The sequence below is a fragment of the Apis cerana genome, linkage group LG6, assembly GCF_029169275.1.
Source record: "Apis cerana isolate GH-2021 linkage group LG6, AcerK_1.0, whole genome shotgun sequence".
Classification (NCBI taxonomy): domain Eukaryota; kingdom Metazoa; phylum Arthropoda; class Insecta; order Hymenoptera; family Apidae; genus Apis; species Apis cerana.
Genome location: NC_083857.1, coordinates 8,866,609 through 8,883,241, shown reverse-complemented (window position 1 = coordinate 8,883,241; position 16,633 = coordinate 8,866,609). Strand labels below are relative to the sequence as shown.

Sequence of the window (16,633 nt, the reverse complement as noted above, 5' to 3'; positions counted from 1 at the left end):
CGACGTCCACGAGCGTCCCAACGATGATCCAGCGCGCTTCGAAGCGTGCAATTAGCAAATGAGGTGGGTACCATCCGCCAATTCCGGAGAAGAAAAGCGCAATGCGGCGCGGGAGTCGCGTTCCATCCACTCGTGGAACGTGGAGGAGAGCGGGATGCTCATTCGCCTAGACACAGGAGGAGTGCTTTGAGCAGTGGCGGCGGTTTATCAGGGCGGTGCGCACCCCTGACGGCTCGGTACTTACCCGTCGGATCTGGCCACTCGACCCTAATCAAAGTCTCGTCAATACGATCGGATGGGATAGGTAATCGGTCCATTACGCGGGCCTGTATTGTCCACCCCTTGGGCTCCCCTGCTCCGTCGAGCAATGCCTCCAAACATCCTTTCCTCATCGATATTCCCCGATATTCCTCCTCCTCCCCTCTGGCCGGATCCCTTCGATCGAGAGTGTCTGTCGCGTGCGTCGGCAAAGGCCTTTTTCTTCGCCGAGAAGAGGAAGCGTAGCTAGCTGCAGCCCCCTTTTTCCAACCAACGATTCCGCCCTGTCAGGAATACCGAAGGGGATGACACGCGTACGAGTCGTTATCCGTCGGCTTGCGAAGAAGGAGGAACCTCTCGCTTTTGCCGATTCTCTGGGAACGGAGGAGCGCTCGAATCCCTCGTTCGCTCACAGGGGAGGGGTGGTGATCAATCGGCGAGCATACGGAGAGGAGAGAGAAAGGTATAAGGCTCTTTACCGTCGATGCTTATCCGGCACGGAAAGAAGAGACGCGGTGTTCGATCGGCAGCTTTTAAATCGTGGAATGATCGTTATAACGATCACGGAGGTTGTAATTTTTCTCTAGGCGCAGAGGGGATAGAATCTGTGAATTGTCGAACGAGATAGAGGAAAAGAGATCTCGGTTTCTCTCTTTCGACAGCTTTCTTCGATGAAAATCTCACGTAACGAGATTGTGTTATACATATATATATATAGTGGAGTGAATTTCTGCTTATCGCATTAATCGTATATATAATTTTTTAATAAATAATAATTCGCTTCCCAAATCAATTGCAACGAAATTCCATAGAATAGAATCCTCCTCCTCCTCGGTTACCCTCGAAACGTATCAACGAATCGTTTGGAGGAATCTTGGATCGAGGAGGGGAAAGGAGGAGAGGGGATTCCAGCGATGACGACGACGGCGATTGTCTCGCGCAACGGCAACGACGTTAACGGTAATGATAGCAATGACGATGATGATGGTGGTAGTGGTGGAGCGCCGGTTGTTGCGGTGGGTACATATCGTCCGCGGCAATGGGGTGCGACGGGGTTAGTCGCCGACGAGCGGATGGAAGCGGGTAGAATCAGGGTGAATGGGATCAGTTAAGCGTGTTGCACAATTATTCGTGTCCGGTCGCGCGTGTAATGGTCTGCATCGGTGCTGCGGCTGTTGTGCGGCGAGAGCCGAGTGGAGCGAAGCGTAGAACAGCCAGGTTGCTTGGTTTGATGATGGAAAGCCTAGGCTGGCTGGGCTTGCTTGCTTGCCTCTGGAACTCTCTCTCTCTCTCCCTTTCTCTGTCTCTCGATGCTGTATGCAGTTAGTCTCGAAAACGTCCTTTCCATGCGCCCTCTCTCCCTCCCTCTCGTGGCCATTATTCCGCAGGATTGAGACGAATCTTGCGATACCAACTTTCCACGATGCCGTCGTCTCCCTTCGAGGTAACCTACCACCACCCCCTCCCTGTTGGATTGATTCCGGTTAAGGAGGGGAGGGGCTCTCCTTGCTTCGTATTACGTCGAGTTTCGTTTGTTTGGATCTATACGATGGGTTTGCGCAATTTCCTAAGAAACTCGGATATCGCGTCACGTATATAGAGACTGGGTTTAGGATGTTATGTAGAGGGGAAAGGAGAAATTCCACCATGTTTTATCTGGTTTGTGAGATTTTATGCACTTTAAATCGCGCTTTGTTTAAACTCGATTAAAAAGTTATTAATTAAGAAGCAATCTTGGATCAAAGAATCATCTCTCCGAGGATTTTCGATAGAATTTTACTTCTTTTTAGAATCACTTTTCACCGTGTTAAACATTTACACACCGCTTCGAGATTGGCGGATCCGTGTTAAACGTGTTTCGCTTATTACAAAGTTAAAAACTCGAGGACGAGAGGCTCGACGACGCTCGAGATCGATCCCTCGTCGAGGCGGCGCGCACAAAAAGCACACGATTGAATTTATCGGCTTTTATTCGACGTAATAACCGCGCCAACCCCTCTCGTGCATACGTACGCGTTCTCTTGACCCGTACATACTCGAGTGTACAACAACGTTGGTTGTTGGCACCCGACCGCGTACACACGCCCATTATTTCGTCTTAAACTCGAGGAAACTCTCTCCCTTTCTCTCTCTCCCCCCCTTCTTCCCTCATCGAACGAAAGCCCAGTAATTAAGAAGCCTCGCTCGATATCCTGCACACCCACATCCACGGGGAAGAAAGAGGTCCATGGTGGAGTGAGTGCGCGGAGAGTTATGCACGTACGTACGACTCGCTTGCTGTGCACCGTCGGTGTTTTGGAGGAGGGGGGGATGAAGAAGGGGATGTGGAAGAGGAGGGGCGGTTGAGCGCGCGTAGAACAGCGAGCGAGACTATTATGCGCGAGAGTCGAGAGCACAAGGCTCGCCCCCGTGGCTCGTTATAACTTTAGAGTTGGCCAGTGGTTCGGTACAAGGTGAAGAAGACCGCGCTCTACCATCGTTGGTTAGGGGAGCGAAGAGCCATGGAAACCGTTTTATGTAATAATAATTGGATGGCGGTGTCCTTTCATCTGTTAGTCTCTCCCTCAACGCGAAGGTCGGCAAAGAGAACGGAAGAGAGAGAGATGGGAGGGAGTGACGAACGAGAGACAACCGACTATGTAACTATGGAAATGATTGTCGCGGGGAAAGAAGAGGATGAAACTTTGGGAAAAAAGTTCTCTCCCTCTCTTTCGTCTCTTCCTCTTTGTTTCCTCAGAGCACCGATCTTTCACGATTGACCACGTTCTTTCTCCCCTCGTCGAGCGTTCAATTAACCCCTGCAAATTTTCGCGATAATCGATTAAACGATACTGCGTTTCCTTTTTCGTCGAAATGTAAGACTCGTGGAATGGGAAAGAGAGAGAGAGAGAGAGAGATGCCAATCTTCTATTCATGGTATTCGAAAAATGAAAAAACCAATCGCTCGATAGAGCCAACTTACAACAAACAAACTCCTTTCAATCACAACCACTCCGCGATTACTATTCTACTACGTTCTAACGATTTGATACTTGTCAAACAACCCGCTAAACCAATCCACGATACTTTCCTGAAAACGGTGGTGTCGGCAAACGAAAAACCAATCACCGTTTCAAAAACGATACCATGCAACTTACAATGGACAAACTTTTTTCCCCCCAACTGCGTGCGCATTTTCTCTTCTATCGATCTCGAACAATCCGCTCTCATCGATATAAATATGTATATCGAATTAATTAATGTAATTAACGTCATCGATCTTCTTTTCACTCCTACTCGAGAAGATCGACCGATGAAAGAAACATCAACAAAGACTACTTGCGTTTATCCTATTACGCGAGAGAAAAACCTTGCATTTCTCTGCCCCGTCAAATGTAATTGGCATATTTCGGCAGGTGTCGTCCATCAACAGGGTGCTGAGGAACCTTGCCTCGCAGAAGGAGCAACAGGCGGCGGCAGTGCAAGCGCATCAGGGTGCCGAGAGCGTGTACGATAAGCTTCGGATGTTCAATGGGCAGGCTGCAGGTTGGCCACCGGCTTGGTATTCCGCTACGCCCTCTCATCATCCCTTGGCCACGGGAATCCCGACGGCGGCGACCCCGGGCTCTGGCCAGTCGCTTCTACCCGGCAGCCAGCTTCACGGCCGCGACGATTCCCTGCTCAAACGAAGCGGTGAGTCCCAATTATACGTTAATTGCTAAGCGCGACGCGCAACCGTGTTTTCTCGTCGGAAGAATCTCTTGTTCCTCGACTTCGTTAATGCTGATCCTTTATTCTACGCGATTCTGATTATTCGGAGGGGGTGTTTTTCTTTTTTTTTTTTTTTTTCCGTTTTCCCTCGAGCGGAGAATTTTTTAACGCGATTTACTTTCACCAGATTTTTGTGAATTTTTAAACGATTTTTCGTTTTTCGATTTGATTGAAGGGGTTTTTGGGAAAGGTTGGAGATATACAGCGACTTCTTTACTTGAATCTTTTTTTAAAAGAGAAAGATTGGGAAAAAGCGTATTTATCTATCGATTAGACCTCGGTACCCGCGAAAATCAACAAGGAAAAATCCTTTTCACCTCGTTTCGACGTCACTTTTCAACTGCTCCACACGTAAACGAAATTGTTACCGTTCATCGAGCACAGTCAATGCTTCTTTTCACCTTTTTTTCACGCCGTCGCCTCGAAGGGAAGGCATAGAGAATCGGACAAACGGCATAGGAATCCTCTCAATGCTCGATCCACTTCTTCTTGCCGTGCGGTGACGGATCTCGACAATGGTCTCGAGGCGAGGTTCAAAGTCAAGGGAGGGGGAGCACCCTCCACGCATTATAATCTGCTCGTACACGCGCAACACCCTCTCGTCCCGTTATTACGTGCCTTCCTTGGCGCATTGTGCGGTATTTTCGCCGATGGGGGTGTTCCTTCCGTTCCAGAAGAAAAGAAGAAAAGAAGTCGGTATCGAAAAAACGATGTCTCCCTTCTAATAGGATCCAATCGGTGGCTGCGGTCCTCTCCGTGGCTCCACGGTGATGCTTCTGAATGTGACCGCGAATTCGAGATAAGCAGATTAGGGGAATTGTGCTAATTCGATGGGCTAAACGAATATCCAAGTTTCTCAGTGTATAAATTCATGGTAGGATTGTTTACGATAATCTTCTTCCACTCTCCAACAATTCCTATGTAACTCCAACAAAGCTTCACTCTCTATCCAGAAAATTAAAATTACTGTACTAATTTCTGTAATCGTATCTCTTCTAAATTACTCTTTCCCCATTTCGTCGATCGCTCTAATAGTAATAACACCTGCATTCTCAAAAAGAAAGAGAAAAAAAGAAACTCTCCAACGCACTTCTCGAAAACAGGTTCGCACCCTTCTACTCGAATAAGTAGAAAATATCCCGTATAAAAGCGTACAGACGATGATTTCACTTGGCGCGAGGGGTGAAGAAGAGGGGGGCCACGTAAGTATATATCATATATATACATACATACACGTTGAGGATGGCGGTATTTCGGATGAGGGCCAGAGGTGGAGGGGGAAGTTGGCGAGAGATTTCGTAGTAGAGGGTCGTGGCAGAGAGAAGGCGGTGGAGAAAGGGTGGGTGGTGCGCGATGCGCGAGAGATGAGCGAACGAGAAAGCGAGCAGCTGACGATATATATATATATAGGTACACATCTAGAGAGATACGTATATATATATTACATAAGTGTGTAAGGGCGAGTATATAGGCAGGGACGAAGGGATGGACAGGGGAGGGAGAGGAAATGGCAGGAAGGTATCGAGGAGAGGGATGGAAAGAGGGTTCGGTGCGCGGAGGCGGAAAGTAATCGCGGCTCACCGGGAGCCGTCAACGTCGACGACGATGACGACCACCACCACCACCACCGCCGCTGGTACAGACACTAGGAGGACACACCTCTGTCTGTCGTTTTCCGTCTTAATCTTGGCCCTCCCTTCTTCTTCTTCTCTCTCTAACAACAGCTGTTTCTAGGAACACCGAGAACATTAGTCCGCGTCGTTCGTCGCGAAATCGCTGGAACGATACCGGGACGGGGCGATCCTTAATTGGATCGCTCTTCTTGAGGCAAACTGGTGGAAAGTTCGAATGCCGCTCTTTTCTCTCCCCCTCCCAATTTTCTTCTCCTCGTCGTCCTTGTCGCGCGCGGATTATTTGTGAATTAGCCGGGAAATAGGAGAATGAAAGGGGAGGAGGGGGAGAAGATGGGTTTGATTTTTTTGAGAATTTCTCGAAAATTCGCCGATAAAGAGGGGGGACGTTCGTTTTTCAGACACGGGCTCACTATTGTCGCATCAGCAAGAGGCCACGTCGGATGGGAATTCGGAGCACAATTCGTCCGGCGACGAGGATTCGCAGGTACGGCTGAGGTTAAAACGGAAGTTGCAGCGCAATCGAACATCCTTCTCCAACGAACAGATCGACAGCCTCGAGAAAGGTTAGTTTTAGACAGTTCTCAAAATATAATCTTGTGGTAACGATAATAGAGGAATATTCGATAGAGAAGTTTTCATTTCAACCACCGTGTCATTAATTTTAAAAAAGATAAACGTATATGAATCGTGTTAGTAACAGAAGACGACCGGCTCATCGTTCTAAACGAGATTCTCAAAAATAAATGAGTTGCTTCCGAATGTAAATTATTAAATCCTACGGTGCAAGGGGATGCGAATTCATAATTGAAACTATATCGAACATAAGCACGGGCGTTAAGGGGTTGGAAGCAGCCTACATCCCTCTTTTAATCATCCTACAAAAATCCATCTACAATTACTAGCGGTGAAAAGAGGAAAACAATAAAAAAAAGAAAGAGGGAAAAGTACCATAGGTAGCTTCAATTTCGCATTTCCACGTAACGAACACCTATGCCCCCTATCAACAGAAAGCTCCATTTTCGTTCAGCCGGTAATAACGATATAAACGTCCAACGATCGTGTCATGGATCCTGTGTGTACGTATATTCCGTTTCGCGACGATGCATGCATATTCAGAGACGGTCGAGGTAAATTACTGCTTTCCTCAAATATATATATATATACATATATATACGTATCTATATATATATCTGTACATATCGGCCTTCTCTCGCTCAGCAGGAGCAGCACCGCTGCTTTAATTGGATCCGCGACCATTCAAGTCGGCGCTGCGTGTTCGAGTATCGTTCGATAATTATCCTTTTAATCTTGTCTCGCGGTGAATCGAAATTATGCGCGATTAATATAAAATTGTACCACGTACACGCTTACGCACGAGTTAAAAACAAATATGTGCACCGTGTGCGTGCGTGTGCAAATTACTTATATAGCAGCGCGAAAACACGCGAGCTATCCAACGGAGAGCCACGTTTAATAACGAGCACTTGTTGCAAACTGGTTTCGTTTTAGAATTCGAGCGGACACATTACCCGGACGTGTTTGCACGGGAGCGTCTCGCCGAGAAGATTGGATTGCCTGAGGCACGTATCCAGGTGAGTGTGAATGTGCGAATGCGGCGTGTGCTTCCTCTTTCTCGTTCGCTCCGCCTTTTTCTCCCTTCCTCTTTCCTCCCTCTTTCTCCCTTCCTTCTCTTCTTCCTCTTCCTCCTCCTCCTCCTCCTCTTCTTCTTCCACTCCCACGACACGTCTTCTCCCGGCCTTAGGAGAGAAGGGCGGCTGTTAAGTGCAACGACGCCCTTTCATTAAACGCTTTGAAACGCGTGACCACGGGGACGTTAAACACCTCGGAAGACGAATCTGCGAGACCACCCGGGGGGATTTCTCGTCTTTATGCAAGCCTCTTTTACACCATTTTTTTTTAACGCGTGCCACCATTCGGACTCTACCTCTCACTCTACTCTTCGACTATCGCAGGTTTTTCTTCGCAAAATTTGACGGAGAGCGGGATCTTGAAGAGTTGCAACTTTCCGTTGTTCCCTCGAAGACGATTAAACTAAATTCGTACGAAGATTCGGACAAAATAGGATCGTTTGATACGAAACTCGAGGAAAAACGTGACGTGTCTCGTGACACGAGTACAGATAATACAAAGGTATGAACGGGAGGAAATAGCGTGCGAGAGGGAGAGGGAGTGTATCGTAATTAATTAATATAACATCGTTGCTCGAGCCGTGGGGTGACGCACGGTTATACGAGCTAATATGTACGCAGCCTTATCGAACATTGTTTGGCCGCGCCGTGCCGCTGTGTTCGACCCTCTTGCTATCCGCTCGGCCTCCCTCACCTGGCCCCGACGATAGGGGGTGGTGAAGTGGCCGGCGGGCTTTCGCGTCGGTGGTAGTAACCGGGCGCTGAGCGTTATGTGGACGTACAAACAGTGCAAGACCATGTTGACGCATGTTTTCAAGCCTCGTTGGCTGGTATTGATCTTGCTAAGTGCAGGAAACCGGGAGTGCCGGTGCGAGAGGCAAAGGCAGAGAGCTTGGAGAGAGTGAGAGAGGCGGATAAAGAGGGAGGGGCGGAGGAAAGGAGAGAGAGAGAGGAACGGAGAAAGCACAGACGGACAGGGTAAGAGAGATGTAGGGAAGATGGATAGGAAAAGAAAGATAAAGATCCTTCTTCTACTCTCGAACCTCCTCCCTTGGATGGAACAAAGGGAGCGAGAGAGCGAAGGGAGTGAAAAAGGTAGAAAAATAGAGAAGAAGGGGTGGAGCAGAAGGAAAGAGAAAGATTGCGAGAAGAGGTAAAAAGGTAGCGATTCTCTCTCTCTCTGGATATATATATATATATATACAGCAGCAACAACTATGATTCTCGTTGGACGTTGGACGAGGAAAGGAGGACAATTGCGAGGATGCGGAGAGAGAGAGGAAAAGCGTGGCACGGGCAGGACATGGCGTGGCGGATTCGGTCGTGGCACACGGCTACGAAACGCCACGCCGCACGCGGCATATCCCGAGCAAGCCGTGAGGGATCCGGCACAGACGGCCTAAGAGGGTTCGAACGCAACCATGGCAACGTCGCGTCCCCAGGGAGGTTGCCCTCTGATTGGTTGTTCCTCGCTTTTCCACCTATATACCTTGGATACTCGCACGAGTTTCGCCACGCCGCGCAACACCGCCGCCACTGCCCGATTATCATCTATGGCGCTGCCCAGAGAAGAATCCCTCGTGTGATGGCCGAAGCGTGGGGCAGCGTCGGAACATTCGCGAGAGAAAGAATAATTCCGTCGAGGAATCTTTGCCCAATCTCTGCGATCTCTGCGGAATGTTAAAATATGAAATATTACAATTTGAATCCACAACTCGTGAAAAGAGATACGGAACATCTTTTTTTCCACCTTTTCGAATCTTTCCGCAATTCTTCAAATTTCTATCTTAAGAGATATTTCGAAACTCGAGTTAGAAGAGTCTCGTAGAATTTTCCCCCGGAATCCAATCCATACTTAAATCAAGAAATATCCTAATCTTTCTTAACCATTCCAAAATATCGAGTATATCGTTCGAGATAAACTTAAAAAATTCTCAAACAAATTTTCACACGTATAACGGAAAACGTATAACAAAGAGAGAGAGAGAAAGAAAAAGTACGTCAAATGCAGTGGAAAAAAATCGTATCATTTTTACAACGTCGTAAGCGCAGAGACCGAGGTCTTCCATGGAACGATCTTAAAATTCGCGTTCGACGCCATCTTCTAAACATTGCCAATCAAAGTAGAAGGTCTGCCGCGAGGGACGGGAACGATGTACCCGGTTCGTGGAATTCCGAATGGATCGATTCAAACGAGTTTTCGGGACGCGGTAGGACGAGTTTACGAGGAACGACGGTATTGGGCGAAAGGAGTTCGCTGCGGGCGAATGGTGGATATTTGCCGGTGGCCCGCTAGAACACGATTTGCCACGTCGCTGCCGACACGAAATTTATTCTCTCTTTTTTCGTCTCTCTCTCCCTCTCACACTCTCTCTCCCCTCTTTTTTTTTATTTCGTTCAATTGAAGGCCGTCGGGTGTGCGGGATCAAGTTTTTCGCTACGGACAAAATGAATTTTAAATTTTCTCACTCTCTGTTTAATAATATAGAGAGGAGGGATGGCGATACGTTTCGGTGGCCATTTTGGATGTACCGGGGTTGTACATGGAACAATGTTTCTTTCTTGCGAACGTTTGATCCTTTTTTTTTGTTATTACGAGGGTAATTCTTTGCTCGAATTCGTTTTTGTCGATGATGATTAACGTTAACAATAAGTGTTGCGGTTAATTAAGGAATCGACTGTTGCACGATGAAATCATCAATTCCAAGTTGGGAAATTCTGTTTTATAATTTCACCAGTTTAAGTGAAATGATAGAAATAAATTCTTAATGGAGATATAATTAATCTAAGATCCAAGGTATACGTATTTTATTATATAATAATCTATTAATATATTCGGGATTCGATTATACCAAAAATTCTTCATTCTTCAAAGATTTATTTATCGAAGCAATTATAAACAATTTAACCCTCTATTGCCTTCCATTCCCAATTGGAAGACTTAAATTTCAAAAGAACAACGCACCCGTCAATGTTTTAAAAAATAAAAACTCCATAATCATATATAATTTTTTCAACTTCAGAAAAAGAAAAAAATTTTTCCTCGTCTTTAATCTAACATCTTTCCATTTTGCCAACTTTTTATAACTCACAATCGATACTTGTTGAAAAAGATATCTCACGAATATATTTAACACCCTATAGAGATACATTTTCCAAATATAGAGGCGAATCGTCCAACCCTCTCCTCCTCCCTCTCTCCCTCCCTCTTTGGATTCCCTCTTTCACGTTTATTTTATTTTTCAACCAATAGCTCGAATGAATGCGTACAAATTAGCGTCAGGATCACAGGCTTGCGAGGGCGGGGGAGGGAGGGAGAGAGAGAGAGAGCGAGGGGGTGGACGAGGAGGAAAAATAATAACCCCTTCCCCGCCCGGTCTGGCTTATTGTTAGCGTCCTCGGTGGCGCATGGTAATTGAGAAAGTTGCGCTCATTGTTGGCAATCGAATTTTTATATCGTTATTCTCATTATCGCGCGAACGTTTAAGCGGCTGTTCGCGAACGGAACCAGCCGACGTAGCAATTGTCGGCTATTTAATAAAAGCGCGCGCTGGAAGAAGAGAAGGAGGAGAGGAGCGTGTGTTCGTCCCGGTTTTTTCCCTCCCTCTCCCTTCTCTCTCCTCTCTCCCTCTCACTCTCTCCTTTCCCCTTTTTGCAAATGAGCCGAGCAATCGAGCTCGTTTCGTAATTCAACAATTCGTCCTCCTTTTTTTTTTTTTGTAATCCTTTTTTCCCCGCCCCTTTTTTAATTTTTACTCCGTATTAATTCCTCTTCCCTTCCTTTTTCTTTCATTTCTTTTTTTCTTTTCTCTCTCCCCCCCTCTTCTCCGTTTATAAACATTTCACGAATCTCTCCCTTAAAATAAAATTGTTTCGATAAAATTGGAGGGAAAATACTTTTCTTTCGGAAAGAAATATTCGTTAATTCGTTGCGCGGATTATTTTACTCTTGGAGATTCGTTCGGAACTCGGATATATCTATCATCTCGTTGCTCCACGATGGAAAGAAATTTCGATAATCCGTATATCGTGTTTGTATATTACGAGCGAGGGGGGGAAATCGACATATCGAAGGAGGAAGGGAATCCTCTTATCGCTAGGAGACCCGTGGAAGCGTGACAAAGAAAGCTTAAAGCTTCGATTTGTTGAGCTCGGGATTATTACGGGCCATCATCTTGCCTGCACCAATGATCTCTGCGTCGGAAAGTTGTGTCGTCGATTTCGATTTTTCTTCTGAAACAAAGATAGAATACCTTTATTTTTTTTGTCCAATTGATCCCCGTGGATCGTTATTGCATTACAACTCGACGTTGGTAAATATAGAACGCACGAGAATCGATTAAACGTTTGTTGGCAATTAAGGAGGTTTGCGAAGTTTGCGATTCAGCAACGTTTCTTCGTACTTTCTCGAGTGCGCGGATTATTAACCCTGCTGTTTCGAGTTGCCAGCCTCGTAACTAAATGATATTCAATTAAACGCGGGATATTTATGAACGAATTTACCCGATATTCCAACTTTCGTTCAATTTCTTTCATTTTTCAAGGCAACGAGAATCGAATACCTCGGAACCACGATAACTCTGATCGTCTATTTCCTATCGTTCAACTCGTTTCGTATCCTATATATCCATAATAATCTCGAGGAGAGTCGAAGAACATCGTCGAAAATAGTTTCTCTCGTAAGATACAGTTGAAAACGAGTCGGATCCAAGAAAGACCAACGAAACATCGGAGAGCAAAGTGGGAGTAATTCAATTGGCCATCCGTGAATCGCAATTAACAGATTGCACGAGAATCCCGTGCAAACTCTCGTTTCGCTTTTGGGGGAAAAAGTATCTGGATTTCGCCTAAAATAAGAGAAGAAAAACTTCGCTATATATAGTATACAATACTATACTGTCCATAAAAAGAGTTTAACAGGTATGATAAACCAAGAAAAAAAGAAAAGAAACTATCCAAATTTCGCAGGCAATAAATCCCCCAAAAAGAAAAACCTAACCTAAAGAAACGGAAAAGAAGCTCAGAAACGAGAACTCTTGAGGAGAGGGGTGAGATTATCGGATGGATGGCTGTTAGAACAGAGGCAGGGAGGAAAGGATATCTGAAACGGACCTGGTAGCAGAAACGAACGAGAAAGGAGGGAATAGCGTGAGAAGGGAGTGTGTGTGGGTGAGCTGAGAGAGAGAAAGAGAGAGAGAGAAGGAAAGCGAGGAGGGTAGGTATAAGGGAAAAGTAAGTGTGCACGAGCGAAGAATGAGAAGATGGAGCGGAGAGAGATGTGCGAGAAGGTGGTGTGCGAGGATATATAATGCGAGAGCAGTGCTAGAGTGACGACGCCCCTTATCGTGACAAAAGCACCGTCATTGCGTCGGTTGCAGGTGTGGTTCAGTAATCGCAGGGCGAAGTGGCGTCGAGAGGAGAAATTACGGAACCAAAGGAGGGCGGCCGTCGATCAGGTAGTCGGCGGTGGCAGCAGCGGGGGTGGAAGCAGCACCGCGCCCCCTGCCGCGACCCCTGCCACGCCACGGTTACCCTTAAACGCCGGATTCAACGCCATGTACTCGTCGATACCGCAGCCGATCGCTACGATGCCCGACACTTACAGGTAATCATTTCTCTCATCCTCTTCCCTTTTGTTTCTCCTTCTCCACGCTTTCCGTGCCGCGTCGCTGTGTGTGTGTGTGTGTGTACGTGTGTGTTGTGTGCAGTGGAGGGAAAGGAAGGGGAAAGAGAGATGTGATGGTCGAATCGAAGAAGAAGAAGAAGGAGAAGCTGTCTTTCCGAAGAATCGGTGTGGAGGTGTTTTCGAAATACGATATTTGTTGCGGGGCGATGAAAGGATTAATAATAAGTGGAAGCGATTTGGTGGAGAGTCGGGTTTGGAGAATTTAATTTCGAGATTGGGTAGACGAGTGGTTATAAGTTGATTTTGAAAGATTTTTTCTTTTAATATAGTGATTTAATTTTTTGGGAATTGAAGAAAGTTTGATTGTTTTTTTTTTTTTTGTGTTTTACTTTGCATATGTCAAAATGGTAACTGTGATTCATCGTTTAAAAAAATTTGGCGATCGAACTGCGCTTTAACCGAGGTTGCATTGTTGCGGAGATTACAGGATAAGGGAGATATCGAAAGGTTCGAATTTAAATTCTCCAAACAATTTTTAAATAGTCGTACCTTTTTTTTTTTTTTTTTTGCATTATTTCACGATTCATTGAAATTCGTATTGTGTGAATAAATGATTGGCCTCGTGTCAAAAATTTTAATCCTCCTAAAAGCTTATACATCTTCAAATCCATAATCCAGAAATCTCTTTGATACGAAATATTTATCGAGAGGAAACAAATTGTGGAAAAATCAAATTCGAGTGTTGTATCATGGATTCATTAAATTATTGTAACAATGAAATTCTTCCACGCGAATCTTTATACAAATGTTTTTATACGCCGATAATTTGCCGTTTTATCCTTTCGTCGTGTTTCAAAAAGAAAAAAAGAAATCTTTTGAAACTTTTCCTTCGCACGAAACTCTCGAAAAATTTATCAACATGACAATTTCACCAAATCGTTGCCACTTTTAAAAGAAATATTAATTTAATTTCACGTTTAAATTTTCACGTATAAAGTAAATAAAAAAAGGAAAAAAACTAATAATTCTGATCCTTAATCAATGACCAGATAAAACTGGATCATTTACGTTCTTCAAGCTTAAATTTGCACTATTTTTGAAATTAATATATGGTGAAATTCACAAACTCTGTTATATATCGAAATCGAGAAACAAAAATTTTAAAATAACATTATATTCTATTCGGAAAATTTGGAATATCCCAAATAACAAATAATTCCAAACTTTTAATCAATAAGAAAATTCGATCGAAGATCCTTTCACAATAATTGTCATTTGCTCCAAAAATGTCCAACTTAATTAATCAAAATTATCAAAACTATCGACACCTACGATCGAAGATTCTTTCAAAATATCGACAAAAAATTTGGAATCGTTATCACCTGCTCCAAAATTATCGACACCTGCTAATTTCGAATTTTTTTTTCTAAAAAAAAAAGCTCGATTTCGATCGATTAATAAAACAAGATCCTTTCACAATAATAATTGTCGATAAAAAACTGCTCCAAAAATTTCCAACTTTTAATTAACCAAAATTATCAAAACTATCGACACCTACGATTTCGACCGAAAATCCTTTCAAAATAACTATCAAAAAATTTGGAATCGTTATCACTTGCTCCAAACGATCAATCAAAATTATCGAAACGATCGACACCTGCTAATTTCGAATTTTTTTTTCTAAAAAAAAATTCAATCGATTTCGATCGATTAATAAAACAAGACTCGGTAACGATAAAACAATTCCAAATTTTCTGGCCACCGATAATTCAAAAGTAAAGATCGGCACGTTAACGCATTTTCACCCTGCAATGTCTCCATCTTACTCGGTACGTTGGCAGCTCGATGTCGAGCAGCTTGGGCGGGTCAATGGGTGGAAGCTGTCTTCAGCAGCGCGCCGAGGGATATCCGGCGTACGTGTTCCACGAGCCCCTTCACTCGCTGACGCAGTCTTACTCCCACGCACACAGCACTGCTGCGCATTCGCAACCCCATCGCGGTATACCGACCTCTCATGGTGGAACCCCCACCACGCCAGGAGGACAGCCTGCAGGACCAGGTGGTGCGCCCTACCAACCAACGACCTCGACCGCCACTGGTGAGTTTCCGCTTTAAAGGATTGTTTGTTTGTTGTTCTTGTTCCATCTTCAAGGCCGCCTACCCCTTCCTCTCCTCCCCCATTAAGCTTAAGCGTTTAACACTGATCAAGGTCGGGATATCAACGCAAAGAAGGAGGCGAGGATGCCGATCTCTTCGTCCAGGTAAAACCTTTTTCTCTCTAGGTTGTGTCTCTCTCTCTCTCTCGAGGCGATGATGAGCAGGGGAGAAAGTGGATCGGGAGAGGTGGTTTCGGTTCTCTTAACGGTACTTTGACCGGTGTGGTGGGAATCGAGGAATTTTATTTGGACTTTTTTTCTTTCTAAAGATTATTCTCCAAGGGAAATTGTATCAAGTAAGTTTGTTAAGAAGAGATAATTCTCGTCGATAAAATGTTGATACTACTACAAGGGATTTTTTTAGATTAGCTGAATGTTCTTTTCATGTTCCATTATTTCGATAAAAAGGGGTGATTTTTTCTTTGTTATCGATGGGTCTCTTAAATTATTTGAATTAGTTTTCCAAATACGATAAATTTATCCATTATACTTCCTATATTTAAATTACACGTACTACTCCAAAGTACTTAAGAATACTTTATCAATTAAAATTTGACGACCGTCCCTCCCAAAATTCTCATATTTTGCAAATACGATTATCCTTCGTCCGTTTTCCGACCAAGCGAGGCAAGCGCGCCGTTCCTCCCAATTCAAGCCTCTCAACTTCTTTCGGTATCGATGGAAACTTGGGGTGGGGGTGGAAAATTCCGATTCCCGTCGCGTGGTTGCGGCACTCGACGCGTGTCGTTTGTCGGTGAAACGTGGTCTCGTTCTCTCGCCTTTCCAACTCTCAAGCGTCCAAACGATGAAAAAAGAACAAGCCGTCTTCTTCTCTACTTAGTCGCGAAGTTTAATGGGCGGAAGCGAGGAAGTTTGTTGTTTCATCGGCGACGTTGTTGCGTTGTTCGTACGCGGGGAATGAGAATAAAATATCTCGCGTTTAAATAATGTATCTTCAAATCAAATGCTATCTTTTCGTTCCTCGATTGAATTGTTTGGCTGGACGCTTAATAACGATATCTTTCGTTTGTATGCGTTGTATGCGTGCGTAGTTTTTGAAGATTTCTTGAAATTGCCCTGCACAGAATTTGTTTATCATATAGATATAACTATATAGATTCTCTCTTCTTTCATCTCGAGTATTTCGAGTTTAAGATAAATCGGTATTTGAAGGTATCCAATATGGAGCGCGTCTAAATCCTAGAGTAAACAGAGTCGTTCTTATTCCCATGGAGAATGGGTATCTGGAAAATCGATGGGCAAGCTTTCCCTTCAAATTTCCAACCAATCTTCACTTCCACCCGACACCCTAACGCGTCGATAGCAAAATAAAACGTCGAGTATTATCCAACAATAAGAACCTTCTCTTCTTTCGATCCCACCCCCTCGAACAGGGGTCGTGCAATCCCTGAGAGAGAGAGAGAGAGAGATCGAGAGAAGGACGCGAACCTCTTACGGCCCGTACGTGAAAAAGAAACAAGGAAGAAGAAGAAAAGGAAGGAAAAGGGGAATAGATGCAGGAAAACGATACACAAGCACCACGTGGCGCTCGTTCGTCCA

At 44.8% G+C, this 16,633-nt stretch overlaps 1 protein-coding gene across 2 annotated transcripts in view; it reads left to right on the top strand.

Moving 5' to 3' along the window:
- Positions 1-16,633, top strand: part of LOC107993752 (paired box protein Pax-6) — a 37,437-nt gene that overhangs the window by 10,970 nt on the left and 9,834 nt on the right. The window contains exons 4-8 of one of the 2 annotated variants that reach the window (XM_062076256.1): positions 3,654-3,930; positions 6,041-6,205; positions 7,152-7,222; positions 12,670-12,896; positions 14,759-15,015. In XM_062076256.1, the coding sequence (XP_061932240.1) occupies positions 3,654-3,930; positions 6,041-6,205; positions 7,152-7,222; positions 12,670-12,896; positions 14,759-15,015 (997 nt within the window). Of the gene's footprint in view, positions 1-3,653; positions 3,931-6,040; positions 6,206-7,151; positions 7,235-12,669; positions 12,897-14,758; positions 15,016-16,633 lie in introns of both variants that reach the window. The other variant, XM_062076255.1, reaches the window with a different exon arrangement.